Source organism: Mirounga leonina, unplaced genomic scaffold, assembly GCF_011800145.1.
Source record: "Mirounga leonina isolate KUSES-001 unplaced genomic scaffold, KU_Mleo_1.0 Mir_104, whole genome shotgun sequence".
Classification (NCBI taxonomy): domain Eukaryota; kingdom Metazoa; phylum Chordata; class Mammalia; order Carnivora; family Phocidae; genus Mirounga; species Mirounga leonina.
The window spans coordinates 17,826,276-17,842,887 of NW_023270231.1; the positions used below are offsets into that span (position 1 = coordinate 17,826,276).

General features: G+C 44.0%; 1 protein-coding gene across 1 annotated transcript in view; it reads left to right on the forward strand.

Annotated features, from left to right (window-relative positions):
- NSG2 (neuronal vesicle trafficking associated 2) overlaps nt 1–16,612 on the forward strand; it is a 54,191-nt gene that overhangs the window by 13,330 nt on the left and 24,249 nt on the right. The window contains exon 3 of the mRNA XM_035012526.1: nt 3,141–3,224. Coding sequence (XP_034868417.1) covers nt 3,141–3,224 — 84 coding nt within the window. The remainder of the gene's footprint in view (nt 1–3,140; nt 3,225–16,612) is intronic.

A 16,612-nucleotide genomic window follows, 5' to 3' on the forward strand; every position in this document is an offset into this window, starting at 1 on the left:
GCATCAATCTCACCAAACCACATGGCTGCCACACAAAGGGGCAGCAGTGGGTTCCCAAAAGGAATATCTGGGGACTTTTGATCTAAATGGATGCTAGGGAAGCAACCACAAAATGTTTGATATGGTATTTAGAATGTTATTCCGACAGTAATATTTTTAAAGTTCTGTCACCTGTCTCAAAATGTCGGCTATGCATAGGGTCTTTTAAATTTATGTGGAATGATGAAAATGATTTTGAGCTTTTTGAGAAGCTTTGGAAAAAAATGTTTATAGAAATTAAGGGGCAGAGAGAAGGACTAAGAAGCAAATGCTTCTTAACATTTCCTCTGTGATGCGTAAACACCTGAGATCTGATGGCTAAGGATCTAGCCGCAAATAGATCAACCCAAAAGATGGTTGTTGGTTGAGATGGACTTGGCAGTGTGGGAAAGCATATCAGTTTTCTATCGTTGTACAATAAATTTCCAAAAATGTAATGGCTTAAAACTACACAAATATATTATCTTGCAGTTTTTGTAGGTCAGAAGTCGGGGCACAGGTTAGCTGTGTTCTCTGCTTGGGGTCTCACAGGTCTGAAGTCAAGGTGTTGGCCAGGCTGCCTTCTCGTCTGGCACTCAGGGTCCTCTTCCAAGCCTGCTGAGGTTGTTGGCAGTATTCAGTTACTTGTGGTTGTAGGACTGAAGTCCCCATCTTCTTGAGTGACCTGGCTGTCAGCTGAGGTCACTTTCAGCATCTAGAGTCTGCCTTCCAGCTGCATAGTCTTCTTGTAACATGTCAGCTTATTTCTTCAAGGCCAGTAGATGACGCTTTCTCTAGTCTGTTATGATGAAATTTTTTTTTTAAAGATTTTATTTATTTATTTGAGAGAGAGAAAGTGAGAGTGAGAGAAAGCACGAGTGAGGGGTAGAGAGAGAGAGAGAGAAGCAGAGTCCCCGCTGAGCAGGGAGCTCAATGCGGCATTCGATCCCAGGACCCTGGGATCATGACTTGAGCTGAAGGCAGACGCTTAACCAACTGAGCCACCCAGGCGCCCCTCACCCAGGAAATTTCTATTCATCCATCACTCCCTACCTTTTTTTTTTTTTCCAGACAGGAGGTCAGGAGCATGCTTGAACAGCATTGTTGTTGAGAAGCCCTTGTGTTGCTCTTGTTGGACTGGGTAGGGAGGACCTGCAGGCTGACAAGTGCAGGCCAGGCTCCATTCCACATCTGCTTTGAACATCCATGGAAGAAAATTTGGCAGCACTCAGAGGCAGTGTGCAAATAAACATTTGTTTTTGAATGAATGGTCTGAGTGCTTATCTTCTATTAACTCATTTAAGCCTCATAACAACCCAATGAGATATTTATGGTTATTGTCCCATTTTATAGAGGAGAAAACAAAGACACAGAAGGCTTAGGAGTGGAGCTAGTGTTCAAACCCAGCACATACCCTTACACCTTCCTACAGTACTGACAGTATCAGTGTCTGCTCCACAGCATGGAATTAAGTGAGATATGCATGTCAAATGTTCAGTGCCTGCTATATGGTAAATTTGCAAAGCATGAGACTTATTTTTATTACCTGTGCCAAAGAAGCTTCTGCTTTCCTATTCTTTGGAAGGGGAGGTGGAAAGAAAATAAAAATAACAGAACAACCCACCCCACCTCCCAAAAGACCGTCACCCTTATTTGGCTGCCCTACTTCCCTATTTGAAGGAGCCAAGGCTCACTTCCATTGTTTGGAGGAGCAGACTACAGAGAGGGGTGGGACACAAGAGCAGACTGACATCTGCAAATTTTGGGTTCTAGGTCATGGGGAGGAAGAGAAGTATTAGATGGGCTGGTCGCCGAGCCTCCTTAACCAGCATATGTAAGTGCCACACAGGCAATGTTCAGTAATAGTAGTCCTTTCTCCATCCTTTCCTTTTTGAGCTACATTTAGTTAATGGCATGCCTTACAGACTTAAAGATTATTCTTCATAGGAGAATTTTTTGCTTGAGTCAGTACACTTGACTACTGTCTCCAGGAAAACGTGGTGGGAGTTTTCAGTGAAGTTTCGGTTAATTTAAGCTCCAGTGAGAAGTAAGAGTGATCATGGTTAGAAGGCAGCTTCCTTTTAGCTGAGTGACCTTGGGCAAGTGACTTAGTATCTCTGAGCTTCAGTTTCCTTATCCAAAGACTGGAAATAGTAGTGGTATGTAGATAAAGGCTTATGAAGTGCTTGATCTAGTTCTGGCACATAATAAATAATTCCAAAAATATTACCCATTTTCATCTCATTTAACCCTCAAAACAACCTTATGAAATAGGGATGATGATTATGATTATTGCCCATATTTTACAGGTGAGGCCCTGAGTCTCAGACAGCTTCTGTGTTCCCCTTGACACTGTGGCACTTGGCCATGGTTATTGATTATCTGTCAGGTTCTTTTTTTCTTTCACTTTGCCTACACAGTGGGATGGAGTTCCATAAATGTCTTGGCAGGTTGACAGCATATCTTGATAAGATATTAACCACCTCTGCAAAATATTCAGACTTTAGAAAAACAAGATGATACAAGAAATTCAAAGACCTTTATGTTTTTCTCGGTGCAAGTGCCTAAGTCAAATTGGAATCAAGTGTATATATAAAGGTTGAGCTACAAGATGTTCATCATAACTTGTTTACATAACCCAAACTGTGGAAACAACTTAAATGTTCAACAATAGAGACTCATCGGATTCATTGTAGTATATGCATACGGTGAAATATTATGCTTCATCAAAAGGCAAAATACAATTGTGTATTTGTCTACATAAATATATGTTAATATATTGTTGTATGTTTAAAGTAGGTTATAATTCATGAAGTATGAATCTGTCACATAAAAAGAAAATATATGTTTATATAAATAGCACACATATATCTAATATATGCGTATGTATGCATATAAAAACATCTGGAAAGGTGCGAACCAAATTGTCACTTATGGTTGTCTCTGTTGGCATGGGGAAGTATGGGTAATTTGAATTTTCTACTTTCTTGTATGTTTGAGAAGGAAGTTCTTTATCTTCTGATCTTTATGCAATGTATAAAAATTCTAGCTACTGAGAAAAAGAAAAGAAAAAAGAAGCAGTTCAAGTCTCCAGTTGTGCTAACCCTCGTTGAACATTTCAGGTGATTGTGAAGACAAGAACAGAATATCAGCCTGAACAGAAGAACAAAGGGAAGTTTCGGGTGCCGAAAATCGCCGAATTTACGGTCAGTTTCTTTACACAAATTGTAAAGCTAAGGCTGGCTTCAGCCAGCTCAAGACTCCCCACGCTAGTAAAGCAGGTGCTACTGGGGAGTGGGAAATGATAGAGGCTATTTCTGGAGGATTTCCTGAGGCCACACTATCTGGCTCACTGAGTCTAATGAAATAACAAAAGCTCTGCCTCTGGAGGACTATTTATGCTCTCTTCTGCTCTGGAATGCTCAGATAATTTGATAATTGATGAATGTGCCTCCTTTCTTCTTTTTCCCCCTGTCCCCATCTCTCTACCTTTCCATCACAATCTCCAGGAAATATGATGGAAATGTATATATATATATAAAAAAAAAACCCTCAGATTTTAGTCAGTGGATGGTTGTAACAAAATACAAAAAAGACGAAGGGGAAAAAACCCCTGACTTCTTAGTGGAAAAAACCCAAATGGTTGACCTTCTATTTCTTGGTGAGCGGTCACTAGGAGGGCTGGTAAATATATATCACTGTGATGAAGGAGTCATGAAGCATGCTCTGCAAGGACGAAGGGAGGAACTTGAGGGAAGTGCCCTGGAGAAGTCACTTAGGAAGCTGAGAAGAGCACAACTTGTGTAAAGGCCCTGAAGCTGGTCCCAACTCTGAATAAGAATACGGGCAGTGAGGCTAGGCTCTTAGAAGGGGGCAGGGAGCAGGCAGATATGAGACAGGAGAAGTGGGCAGAAAGCAGACAATTCTAGGCTGTGTAGACTCTATGGAGGAGTTTGGATTTTATGCTAGAAGCATAAGGGAAGCCTCGGAAGGACTTCAAGAAGGGAAGAGACACGATTTAATTGAGTTTTAAATAAAGTCCACTGGCTTTTATGTGGCCAGTGGACTGTAGCGGGAAAGAGGGAATGTTTGGAGACTATTAGGCTACTGCAATCGTCCAAGTAGAAAGAGACAGTGGCTCCAACAAGAATGGTGAGCAGATGGAGAGACATGGACAGACTTAAAAGGTCTTTAGGAGGCAAAATCAGCCATGATTTAACTAGAACAAAGTGGTTCTCTAGATGGATATTGGAGCAGTCTGGCTGGGTATGAGCCCTGTTTCCACTTTATACCAGGCCAAGTGGCCGCGGCAAGTCTGCAAACCTCATGTATCAGATGGAGGTAATAGTAGGGTCACTGTGAGGGTCAAGTGCAGAAGACATGCAGAGCACTACGATCTGTACATGACAAATACAAAAGAACAGTAGCTCTTCAGTGTCAGCTGTGACTGGGGGCTTTGAAAGTGAAAACAGCCCTTGGTTGGAGTGTGTACATGGATAAACGTGTTGGTCTGTTCCCGTCCCTCCCTATCTCCCTGTTAAATCTGGGTTAGAGCCGCTGGGTGTGTGAGCCTGAGAGGGTGTGCGGCCCCTCTGTATGCATCCCTTGGAGTGTGGGAGCTCCCTGGATGCTGATGCCCTCTTTGAGGGCAGGGGCTGCTCGTATTTTTGGCAGTAACTTCAGTGTCTGGCTCACAGTGTAGGCCCCGTGAATATGGACCTGGCCTGAACTGCATGCCCACAAGAATGAGCCTGATCAGAGCTTCAAGGGGAAGGTGAGGGTACCTTGGTGCACAGGGCCAGAGAGTAAGCTGACCTGTTCTCCTGGCAGCGGAGACAATTAGAAATATGCCCAGATTCACATGCAAGAACTTTTACTGCAATGTTATTTAGAACATCAAAGTATTGGAAATAATGCTACATTTTCAACAACTTCCTCATGATTCTGTAAATAAGACCACAGCCATACGATGGATTATTTTAGCAGTTTCTCAGGGTTCCCTTTCTCTCAGAAAGTATTTCATTTACTCAGAATTATGGGCTTCTGCAATATTTTCATCTCTTTTTACTTTCCCGTGCTTTCCAAATTTGATATGAGCATGCATGATTTTGATAATCAGAAAAAAAGTAGGATTATTAATTTCTTTTTTTTTTTTTTTTTTTTTTTTACCAAATAGAGTGTTACAAGCTTCTGATGGAATTATTCCTTATTTATCAGTTGCTTTACAATGATAGCTATGAAGACACAATAATTTGGGCAAATACTTCAGAGGGAAAGTTGAGTGAAGAAAGCAAGGATTCAAATTGTGTGTTTTCCAGGATTGGAACTATGCAAAAACCCACAAGTAAACAGGGAAAAAGACATGGCAAGAATGTATCAGTATATGCCCTCTGTGGCCATGTTACAGCGGTGATGTTGGATGATTTTTTCCTCTTCTTTGACCACTTTTGGTGATGTTGCTATTTAATCGTATTTACTGCCCACAAGCCCCTGAGAGACTGATGTAATCCTCCATTTCTCGAAGGGGAGCCATGGCTCGGAGCAGTGACGTGATCTGCTCCTCTAGCCAGCAAGTAGCAGGGCCGGGGCTCAGAGCTGAGCCAGAGCGACTTTTCTGTTCAGCCACGCCACCTGTCGTGGTGGGTCATTCCCCATTCGAGCAGAACAGAAGTGAGTCAACGAAGAGAAAAGGAGGGGCTCAGTCAGGGTCTGGGGCTGCAGAAGCTCCCCCAGGCAGCTTGACTCGATTAGTCCTGGGGGTCAAGAAGGAAGGGTGTTGGGTTTGGGGGCAGCAGTCCTTTGTCAGCACGGGTGTCAGGGGTGGGCAGAGGACCCTGCCACTAGGAACAAAATGGGAGGAATGGAGGAAATCCGTTTGTTTATGTAAAGTTGTGAGCATTCATTAGCCTTTTTTTGCTTTCTTAAAGAGAGCTGCCTCTGGGTTGTGTGGAGGATATATCTGTTGCGGTGAGGGTGGCTTGAGGACCTGGGAGGAGGCTTTGTGGGAGAGTCTGAGGGTCTGAGCTATTGGCTGCAACAAGGCTTGGGGCCCAGGTGGTCTGTTTTGAAGATAGAATTTATAGGACTTGTTCCTGGTGGGAAAAGGGGGACTCCTTGGTGTTTGGCTTGGCTGGCTGGGCAGGAGGACTCTGTCCACTGAAGGAGAAACTGGGGGACCTAGGTTGGGGGCATGCATTGAGTGAGAGGTGCCTGGAGCATATGGGCCATGAATGGTGGTCTGGTCACCCTTGTATGTAAATGGCCTGGGGCTCAGGATGGAGCTCTGTGCTGGAGAACCAAGGCTGGAAGTCAGAATTCCCAGTTAGTCTTAGAGAGTGTGGTGCTGGTAAACAGTGGCTGGGCTACTTCCCAGGGATATTGCTCGTGGAGGAGTAACCATGGGGATGGCAACGATGCATCTGTCCCTTATTCCAATACCCTCACAGAGGTGGAAAGGCTTATGACTTCACATTTCAGAGCTGATCTAGACAGAGCGGCTCAAAGCCACATAAGAGAGAATGAGAGGAGAGAGTGGCGGGGCAATGAAGTGAGAAAGCCTGGCTGAAAGAATTGCCTGGACTTTTTGTCTTTTCTAAAACCAAGAAAGCTCTTGTGAGAGGTCACAGACTTGAGAAAGTGTTCAGCAGACTATTTAAGAAAACAGTAGCATGCAGAGAGGAGCCCCTCCTTCTTTCTTAGTCTTGGGAGCTGAGTGTTCCTCTAAAGCTCATTTTGCCATGGAAGGCGCTGTGCAGGGTGCTGTTCTGTGCAGGGTGCTGGTCTGTGCAAGGTGCTGTTCTGTGCAGGGTGCTGGTCTGTGCAGGGTGCTGGTCTGTGCAGGGTGCTGGTCGGTGCAGGGTGCTGGTCGGTGCAGGATGCTGGTCGGTGCAGGGTGCTGTTGTATCCGGCCATGCTGTCAGACCTGGTTGTCCCCCAAGCTGGTGTGAGAAGGAACTGAATTTTTCATTTGGAGGCCACTGTGTTAGGTTGATGAGAGGTTGTTCTAGGGCCTCGGGGCTAGAATGACCTGGGAAGCTGAGATCACATCTCTGTCACCTCTTAGCTCCATGACCTTGGGAAAGTCCCTTCACCTTTCTGAGCTCCTGATTCCTCATCAATAAACCAAGACACACTGTGGACATAACAAATAGTGTAAGTCCTTGGCACACTTTAGATCTTAATGAATGATCATCTTATTTCTTTCCTGTTCAGATCCCCTTTCTTCCTCCTGGGTTCTTAGTTTCCTGCCTAATTAGCCAGCTTTTGTCTGTTGGTTGAGACAAAACTGGGCCTACCTTTCTGGCTTTCCCCTTTGGGAACATGGCTGGGGAAACATGCAGAATTGTTCAAGGGTGGCCAGTTCAATGTCAGGATTCATGGGCAGCCCCTGGCTGCCTACCGTGACCTCTTTGCCTACTGGGGAGTGTAGGCAATTTTTTTTTGTAGGCTATTTCTCAACACATTGGTTATAACATGAATAATCCCGGTATCTATTAAAAAACGCTTTTAATCTACTTTCCAGCCTAACAACAACAATGCTTATTGTTATCCCCATTTTACAGATGAGGAACTTGATGCTCAGAGAAGTGAGGTGGCTTCGAAGGTCATTCAGCCCGGAAGTGTTAGAACAAGATAGGAACCCAGCTATAGCTCTCTCTGCCACACCTCCATGCCACCTTGCCATTGCCCGTGCCCATTCTGTGGCTGGCTTGCCTTCTTTCCTTCCTTTTTCCCCCTCTTTCTTTTTTGTCTTTATTAATATTTTTTCTGGGCTGGTCCAAATGCTTGTTGCTGGGAGACACAAAGATGCATAAGACAAAATCCTTGCTCTGGGGGAGTTCACAAATGTGGATTCGTCAAGAACATTCTGGCCACCTTCTCAGCTATATTGTGCCTATAGGATCAGCTCCTCTGGGATGCTTCCCCTGATCCTCTCAGCTGGGTTTGGTGCCTCCTCTTGGCTCTGCAGGTCACATGGGGCCTTGAATGCCGCTGTACTGTAGCTAGCTGCTCCTGTATCTGCAGACCTGCCCCCAGCCTCTGGTCCCTGGAGGACAAGGTCACTTCTGGCCTACCCACATTGTCTCCAGTTCCCAGCACGGGGCCTGGCATAGAGTGGGTGTCTGCTGTGTGGCCACTGGAGCCCCAGTCTTATGGGACTGCCTCAGTATTCGTCTCCGACCACAGCCCGATTTGGGGTCCAGAAAGTCTGACTCTGGTGGCTATGGCCCGGGCAAGCTCAGGTAGGGGGATGTCTGCAGATCGGACCCAGAACACAGTCAGTGGGAGAAGTCAGAATGGCAGGGATGCATAAGTGGTAAGGGACTAGAACTCACCATTCTTGTCAGGCAAACGGACACATTACCAGGAAGTCAGGTGGGGGAGGACTGGAAGTGGGAGGGCTAGTAATTCTTAGAGAATAGGGGTCTGTGGGCTATTACTAAAAAAAAAAAACAAGCAACAACGAACAAATCACACAAAATAAACAAAAGTCCAGTTGAAACTTTAGGCCTAACATTATAAGGCTTTGCTTTTTCACTATTTCATCTACCTGCTGTGATCCACTCAGTTCTTTTGGATTCCTGCTCTGCTCCTGACCTGTGATTGGTGCCTTATGTATGCTATCTCACTGAGTGATCCTGGCATGCGGGGCTGGTGAGCTCATCACCCCACTTACAGGCAAGGGAAACAGGCCCAAAGAGCCTGTGCTTCCTCCAAGTTCCACACCAGGAGGCTGTGTGGCTGGGCTGGGCTCCCAGGCCCTACGCAGGGGCTCAGCAGTCAGGCAAGGCTGCTTGCAGTGGAATGGGAGCTGGGCTACCAGTGAGTAGCTCTCTGGGGATGTTGCTGAGCCAATTTACCTGCCGGTTGTTCCTTTCCTCCTTCCCTTCTGTCTGGCCAAAGGATGGGGCCTTGGTACTCCATCTCAGGCCTCTGCTCCGCTAGCGTCCCCCCCGCCAAACATGGGAAAAGGTATGGGGCAGCCCTGGAACCAGCCTCGCCAGGCTCAAGTGCCACGTGTAAAAGCCGGCAGAGTCCAGGCCCCTCTCCCTCCTGAAAGTCTCCAATAACTGTACCTTCTTCTCCGTTCACCCATCCTCTCATTGCCCAGCCTCATCCTGGGTCCCTCTGCCTCCTTTCTTAGGCTCCTGTCCATTCTTCTCACCACTCCAGAGGAGGACTCTTCCTAAAGCGCATATCCCATGAGGGCTTTGCCCCCTTTAAAGTCCTCTGCAGCTCCACAACTCACCTGCCTCTCCCACAAGCGCTCTGACCGCCCAAAGCACTTCCCTTATGACACTGTCCACAGTATGCCTCCCTGTCTTTCTTCGTGCTGTGCCTTCCAGCTGGAATGCCTTTCCTGCCTTCACCAGTGGGCATAGTCCATACTCACCCTTCAACACCCAACCCAAATGGCCCCTGGCCTGTGCGGTCTTGCTGGCTTGCCCACATGGTCTGTCCTTCCTCCTTGGTTTCCTGCACCTGCTGTACGAGCCTCTATTCTAGCACCAGTTACACGGTGTTGGCGTCATGGACTTACCTGCCATGTCTTGCACTGACTTGGGATTGGAATGGTTTTCCTTCATCTTTGCACCTCAAGAGCCTAGCCAGTGCCTGGCCACGTTAGGAACTAAAAGATGCCTTCAATGACTGAATGAACAGGTGCACGAGTAAACAAAAAAATCCCCCTGGCTGACCAAGAAACTCCGCATTTGAATAACCCCAGAGCTCTGGCTGCCTCGTTTTCAATATCTTTATTTAAAATCAGGGCTTTATCTCTGTTCCTAAGCTTCTTGACGATGACACATTCTCATAAATGTCTTCTTCTTGATGCCACATTCCAAGGGAGGTGAGACCCCATTTATACCTTTGCCATTTGCTTCTGCCAATTTTTCATCAAAACCCCAGGGGCTGCCTTCCTTGGATGGGATTCTAATCTTTGCTGACAGCAGCAAATGGAGATAAGACATTTTACTTTATTATCTGTTGTCTTGGTTCTTATTGCTCTCCTATTTTTTTTTTTTAATTTTTTTATTCTGAGGAACATTCTAGGTGAGTTATTAAAAACATTGCCTGCTGGGTTAAGAACAGAGTCATTATCTGGCAGGAAAGGAAAGAATTTGCATATGAGTACTTGGTAGAGAAAGGCCCTGATCATATTTGATGTTTATTATTGCATTTCTGGCTAGGGTTTTATTGAAAATCAGAATAAAGATGCTGGCCTATGTTTCTGTCTGGGTGCTTTCTCCAGGCCTGATAGAATCGTACTGTTAGAGTAACTTCCAGAAATATATATATTGTTATCAATTGATCATTGAAAAGCAAATGTGGCTTTTTTTTTTTTTTTTTAACAAAAACTTCCATGGTGCTGTCTCAGAAGGAATGTGCTCAGGGTTTCAGTGAGGGCCTGGGTGTCTGGGTGGCTCAGTGACCACTCTATAGCTCAATAACTGAAGCTGCTTTTAATTGCTGACTTCTCATGCTTGTTGACTCAAACAAACACTGGTAAGTAAATGCTGCAATAAAGCAAGTGACTAGTTAATACATTGGATGTACAAGAAGGCTGCTAGAGTTTAGTGAATATTCTTCTTTCCTACGGGACTCCTCAGCGGGGGCTGGAGCTGGCTCACATCCCCTCCTGAGGGCCAGTTATTAAAAGTCTGCAAGCCAGTTGTTAAACTGTTGCAAGCTTGTAACCAACCATAGTGGGAGTATTTACACCATGGAAATGGGCAAACACAGACAAATTAGCCCCCCCCCACTAAAAACAATATGAAAGGCAATATGGAAGAAGGGGGAATACAGGGGTCGGGGATTTGTGTGAACTAAAGCAGGTCATTTCACCTGTTTGAACTCATGTTTCCTGATCTGTAAAATGGGATAGTGACATCTACATTATAAGCCTGATGTGAGGACTGAGTGAGATAATATAAACTAACACTGTCCCATGGGAGCTCAGTAAATGTGAGCTTCCTCTTGTACATTTCTGGGGAGTTGGTCATCTGATCGGATGGAATGCATCCAACCTAGGTCGGGCCTCCGGTGGGAAGCCTGCCTCATTCCATCTCTGTGAGCCCTTTGTCTCAACTGACATTGCCTGGGCACACCTGTCCCTTCCCACTCGCCCTTTCTACTGTGCCAGCTTTTGACCCTCCATCTCCCTCCCACCTCCTTCCACCCATTATGAGCAACATCAGATTGGATCATTGATCTTGCCTGAGAAATCTTCAGTGGCTCCCTACTTCCTACAGGCAACAGCATGAGGACCTTATTATGGCATTGCAGACTTGTCCCAAGGTGGTCCTCGCTGCTAGTTCCAGTCGCTGTGCCACTGACCTCCTGCACCCCCAGGACTTCAGCCTTCTCGTAGTTCTGTAAAGCCACCATGCCTTTTCTCACCTCCGGATCTTTGCCCGTACAGTCTCCCCCCACCTCTATCCCATGTTCTCTGACTTGTGACCCAGCTCAAATGTCACTTCCTGCAGAAACTAGTCTTTGATTCCCCAAGTCAGGTTCTCATCTGGGAGTCCCAAGGTCCCAGCATTGCCCTTTGTCCCTGTATCTGTCTCTGCTTGGGCAGAGTTCTCCTGCTACCTGGTTGGGTTGCTGAAGGTAACACTGAAGGCAGGGCTTTATAATGTTTCTTGAATCCCATGTGGGGGTAGTAAGAGGAAGATGTTCATAGAAGGTAAAGCAGTATTTAAAATTCTTTGTAATTAATTAATAACAATAACTTTCATTTTATTGAACATCTATATGTGTCAGGTAGTTAGCTAATCATTTTCCATCTCATCTTTACTATAGCTCATGAAGTAGGCATCATTTTTGATATACAGAGGAGAAAACTGGGGATCAGAGAGGTTAGTTAAGGTACCTATGATCACACAGCCAAAAAGGGGCAGAATCAGGCTTTTCTGACCCAGAGTGGTGTGTGTGACTATGGATGCTTTTGAGTATATGTGCTCTTTTGTCTATACCCATCTTCCAAATTGGGAAACCCTGCACATTTTGGGAACTGGCTAAATGAAACTAAACTGAAAAGTGGTTGTTAGAATTCTAAATTTTGCTGCTTTTCCTTGTTATTTGCCAAGAATTAGGCTAATTTTGCCTTGGCTCTTTCCCTTTTTCTTTTCTTTGAATACACTGTTTGGCCAAGCCCTGAAATGCATTGATCCAAAAAAGAAAAAAAGAGAAGCAAAATTTCCCAAGGGAGAATTGCCATTTTCCTCACTGCTTGTCATGTGGCTTGCCTCATGGTCCCATCACACGGTGGGAGGGTGAATCTCCTGACTTTCTCGCTCTCTGGGCCTCCACTGCTGCAATGCATGATTATATTAAATGTGATTTAAAAAAATTTATGATGTTTAAGCTCCTGGAAGTGTCAGAGGCAGACAGGTCCTAACAAAGTGACTGTATGTGCAGCTTGTGTGTCACCACCATGTTCTATAATTATAAGAAAAGTAGTTGTCATAGCAACTGCCAGAGGCCTAGCTTTCTCCTGGAGATGCTGACAAGCTCCTTAGCTCCGTGATCCAAGAAACTGGGAGGCAATTTGGTTCTCTGAGGACATTCAACTTTCACTTGGGTGTTAATCGTGAGCTCACTCTAATTCTCCACAACTTGAACTCAGTTGTGTTATGCATTCTGACAGATGCGGGTTTGAATCTGGTTCTAGAACCACTCATTGGCTCACTGGCTGTTTGACCTTGGGCAAGTCACCTCACCTCCATGAGCCTCAGTTTTCTCTTTTGCAAAATGGGGATACTAATGCCCACTTCAGAGGATTGTTGTAATGATTCTGTTTGTGATGTATCTGTCAGGGGCCCCTGATATGTATTAGATATGTTCCCCTTAACCTCTTCACTGTGAACAAATAAAAAATGAAAAATGCTGAATTAGAGAGGGTAGTTGTTTTAATAATAACAGAATTATAATAATAATAATTTTGGTAGCATTTGTGGCTAGAAAACCAAATTAGTAAATAGAAATTCTACGATGAATCATGTATATGAGGCAAAGAAAGAGAGAGAGATGGAAAGAGAGAAGAGAGAGAGAAAAGATAAATGAATATGCACCTAGGTGAAATTGACTTGAATGAAAATTCTGCCAATTTTTTTTAAACTACATTTCTTTGAAGCTAAGAAAAAGATCTCTGGTCTCCAAAAAATCTCTAACCTGTGTGAGGAAAACTAGCTTCTAGTCTCAGTCTCTGGACCTCAGTTTTCCCATCTGTAAAATGGGCAGTTGGGTAGGATTGCCCCCAAGGTCTCTGCTGTCTTTGATGTTCTTACGGTGGTTCTCAACCAGGGATGATTTTGCAATGAGGGGAGGCGTTTGGCAATATGTGGAGACATTTACAGTCGTCACAGCTGTGGGGGGTGTGTGTGCATGCATGTGTGTGTGCATACTACTGGCATTTAGTAGGTAGAGGGCAGAGATGCTGCTAAACATCCTGGAATGCACTGGATGACCCCTACAATGAAGAATTATCCTGCCCCAAATGTCATGGGTGCCAAGGCTGAGAAACATTTGCCTAGGACTTACCACCATGTTTATCGGTCTAAAAAGAGGAATCATGCCATTGTCGCCCCATTAAGATGTGTCAGATTTGTCTGGGTATTCGGTTTCTTATCCTAGTCATCTCCTAGAGAGTTGAAGCCCTAGGAAAATTAGTTAAGGTAAAGACAAAGACTTCTCAAGATCCCAGGGGCTTAATAAAAAATGAGATGGCCTTGGGAGGTGGGGAAAATACGGTCCTGTGAATTTTCTTTTTTCTGGGTACTGCATAACTCTAAACACACCAAATGTGATTGTTTCATGGGCAAACAGTGCAATTTTAGACCCATAAATATTATTATTTCTTTATTATTATTGCTTTATTATATTATTATATAATAAATGCTTTATTATTATTTCTCTATAGAGAATAAAAATAAGTCTTTGTGTATATTTCAACTGCACCCTCATTTCTAGCTTCAGCCTTTGATTTTGACATTCCAAGTCACAGTCAGTGTGTGTCTCTCCTCAAAGTCATTGTGATCACTCCTTACTCCTGCTTAAAATTATTTTGGGGCTTCCCCTGGCCTTCAGGGTGAAATCTGAACCCCTTAGTTCATTGTACCTGGTCCTTAGAACCTGTCTTTTGCTCATCTCTTCAATCTCCTCTCCTTCCTTCTGCCAAACTCCTCCCACCAACCTACATTACCCACTGAATCCTGGGCACACTCTGCCCTATCTCCTCCACTCCTCAGCTTGGCTGTTTCTTGCACCCTGAATATTTTTCTCTCCCCCACGGTCTAGTGCACACCTGTTCATCTCATTAGCCTGGCTCAAACATCACCTCCTCTCTTCCCTGCTGTCAGTTGTGGAACAGACCGTTTCCTCTGGGATCTTCCTCACTGCACAGAGTTTGTCAACTTGACTTCCTTCATGCAGTTATTTCCTTACCTGCGATTTTCCATGGCCCTGTGAAAGCCTGGGCTCTTGGAGACAGATGTCACCCCTGGCTGAGTTCTACATCCCCCATAGCTATTGATCATGGGGCCTTGAAAACAATAGGTGGTCAGTAAGTTTTCTTTTTAAAAAAGAGTAACACATCTACATGTGCAAAATTCCCATAGTGTAGAAAGGCATAGAATGAAAAATGTCTCTTTTTCTCTCCCTTTGTAATCCTTCTCACCTCAAATACTCATCATCTATGTCTGTGCTGTCCAAATTGGAAGCCTCTAGCCAGATGTGGCTATACTCCTTTATCAAAATGAAATAAAATTCAGAATTTAATTCCTCAGTCACACAAGCTACATTTCGAATGCTCAGTAGCTGCAGGAGTCCAGTGGCTACCATACTGGATAGCTCAGATTTACAGGACGTTTCCATCATTGCAGGAAGCTCCATTGGATGGCCCAGGAATAGTTAATGTTCTCATCTAGAGACATTTTCTACATGTCAGCATATATAGATTTATATACACATGTATACATTTGATATCCTTTTTGTTTTCTCAGATGGGACCATTTTATATATATTCTTCTGTACCTTGCTTTTTTTCTCTTAATAATATAGCTTAGGGATCCTTGTACATCAGCACATTGAGATCCTTTTATGTTCTTGTTAATGACTGTAGACCGAGGGTTTTCATAATCTTCCTAATCAGTCTCTTATTGTTGTTCTAGCTTTCAGTCTTTTGTCGTTAAAAACCCTGCTGCAGTGAACTTCCTAGTGTGTGTGTCTACACACACACACACACACACACACACATCTTTCATATATTTTACAAGTATATTGGTAAGCTATGAGAATCTTCATCTTACAAGCTTTGCCAGAGAGTCTGTGAATCTTCGATTTTAATAGATTTGGTCAAATTATCTACCAAATTTTTTTCCCACCAATCTATACTTCCTCCATCATGCCTACAAGTGTGTTCTTCCCCACATTGCTAGTTTTAGCAAACTTTAAAAGTTTTACCAATCTGATATAGAGAGAATGGCGCCTCTTCTTTGTTTTAGTTTGTATGTCTTTCATTATCAGTGAGATGGAGCCATTTTCTGTGTTCTAATTGACTGTTTGACCTTTGCTTCCTTCCTGGAACACATCTTATTTGGTTGGGTGACTTGCTGTTCCTTCCTACTGATTTGTGTGGCCTCTTCCCAAAGCTAAGAACTTAGTCATTCTCACCTATTTGGTACTTTCTTAGTTGTCCTTTGCCTTTTGGTTTTGTTTATGGTGTAACTTCTTTTTTAAGCCTGCAGGATTTCCTACTTTTGCTTTAACTGAGATTAATCACCAACTCTAGAAGTCATAAAGGAAAATATTGATACATTTGACTCTATAAAAATCAAGGCCTTCTCCCACCCTAAACTCATGTTTTCTTCTGGTACTTTTATGATTTTATTTTCTATATTAAAATTTTGATCCATCTGGAATTTGCAAAGAGCAAGGTAGGAATCCAACTTTCTTTCTTTGTGAACAGCAGTTTGCCACTGGTTCCACATTTATTAGTGAATCCTTCCTCTCTCTGATTTGACATACCCCCATTTTTAGATAGTGCATTCCCATTTGTATTTGAGTTTATTTCTGGGTTCTCTTTTCTTCCATTGATCTGACAGTTATTTGATATCAAAAATTGAGACAATACCAAATTGTTTCAATTACATAGTTTTATTATTTATTTATTTTTTTTAAATTTTTTTTATTTTTTTAAAGGTTTTTTTAAATTTATTTATTTGAGAGAGAGAGAATGAGAGAGAGCACATGAGAGAGGGGAGGGTCAAAGGGAGAAGCAGACTCCCTGCTGAGCAGGAAGCCCGATGCGGGACTCGATCCAGGGACTCCAGAATCATGACCTGAGCCGAAGGCAGTCGCTTAACCAACTGAGCCACCCAGGCGCCCTATTTATTATTATTTTTAAGTAGGCTCCAAACCCAGCATGGAGCTCGGTGTGGGGCTTGAACTCCCAACCCTGAGATCAAGACCTGAGCTGAAACCAGGAGTCAGATGACCAGGAGTCAGAGCGCCATCCAGGCGCTCCTTTGTCATTTACATTTTGATGGATTTTTTTTTTTTCCTCCCCAAATACCTTTTCTGCATGTACTGA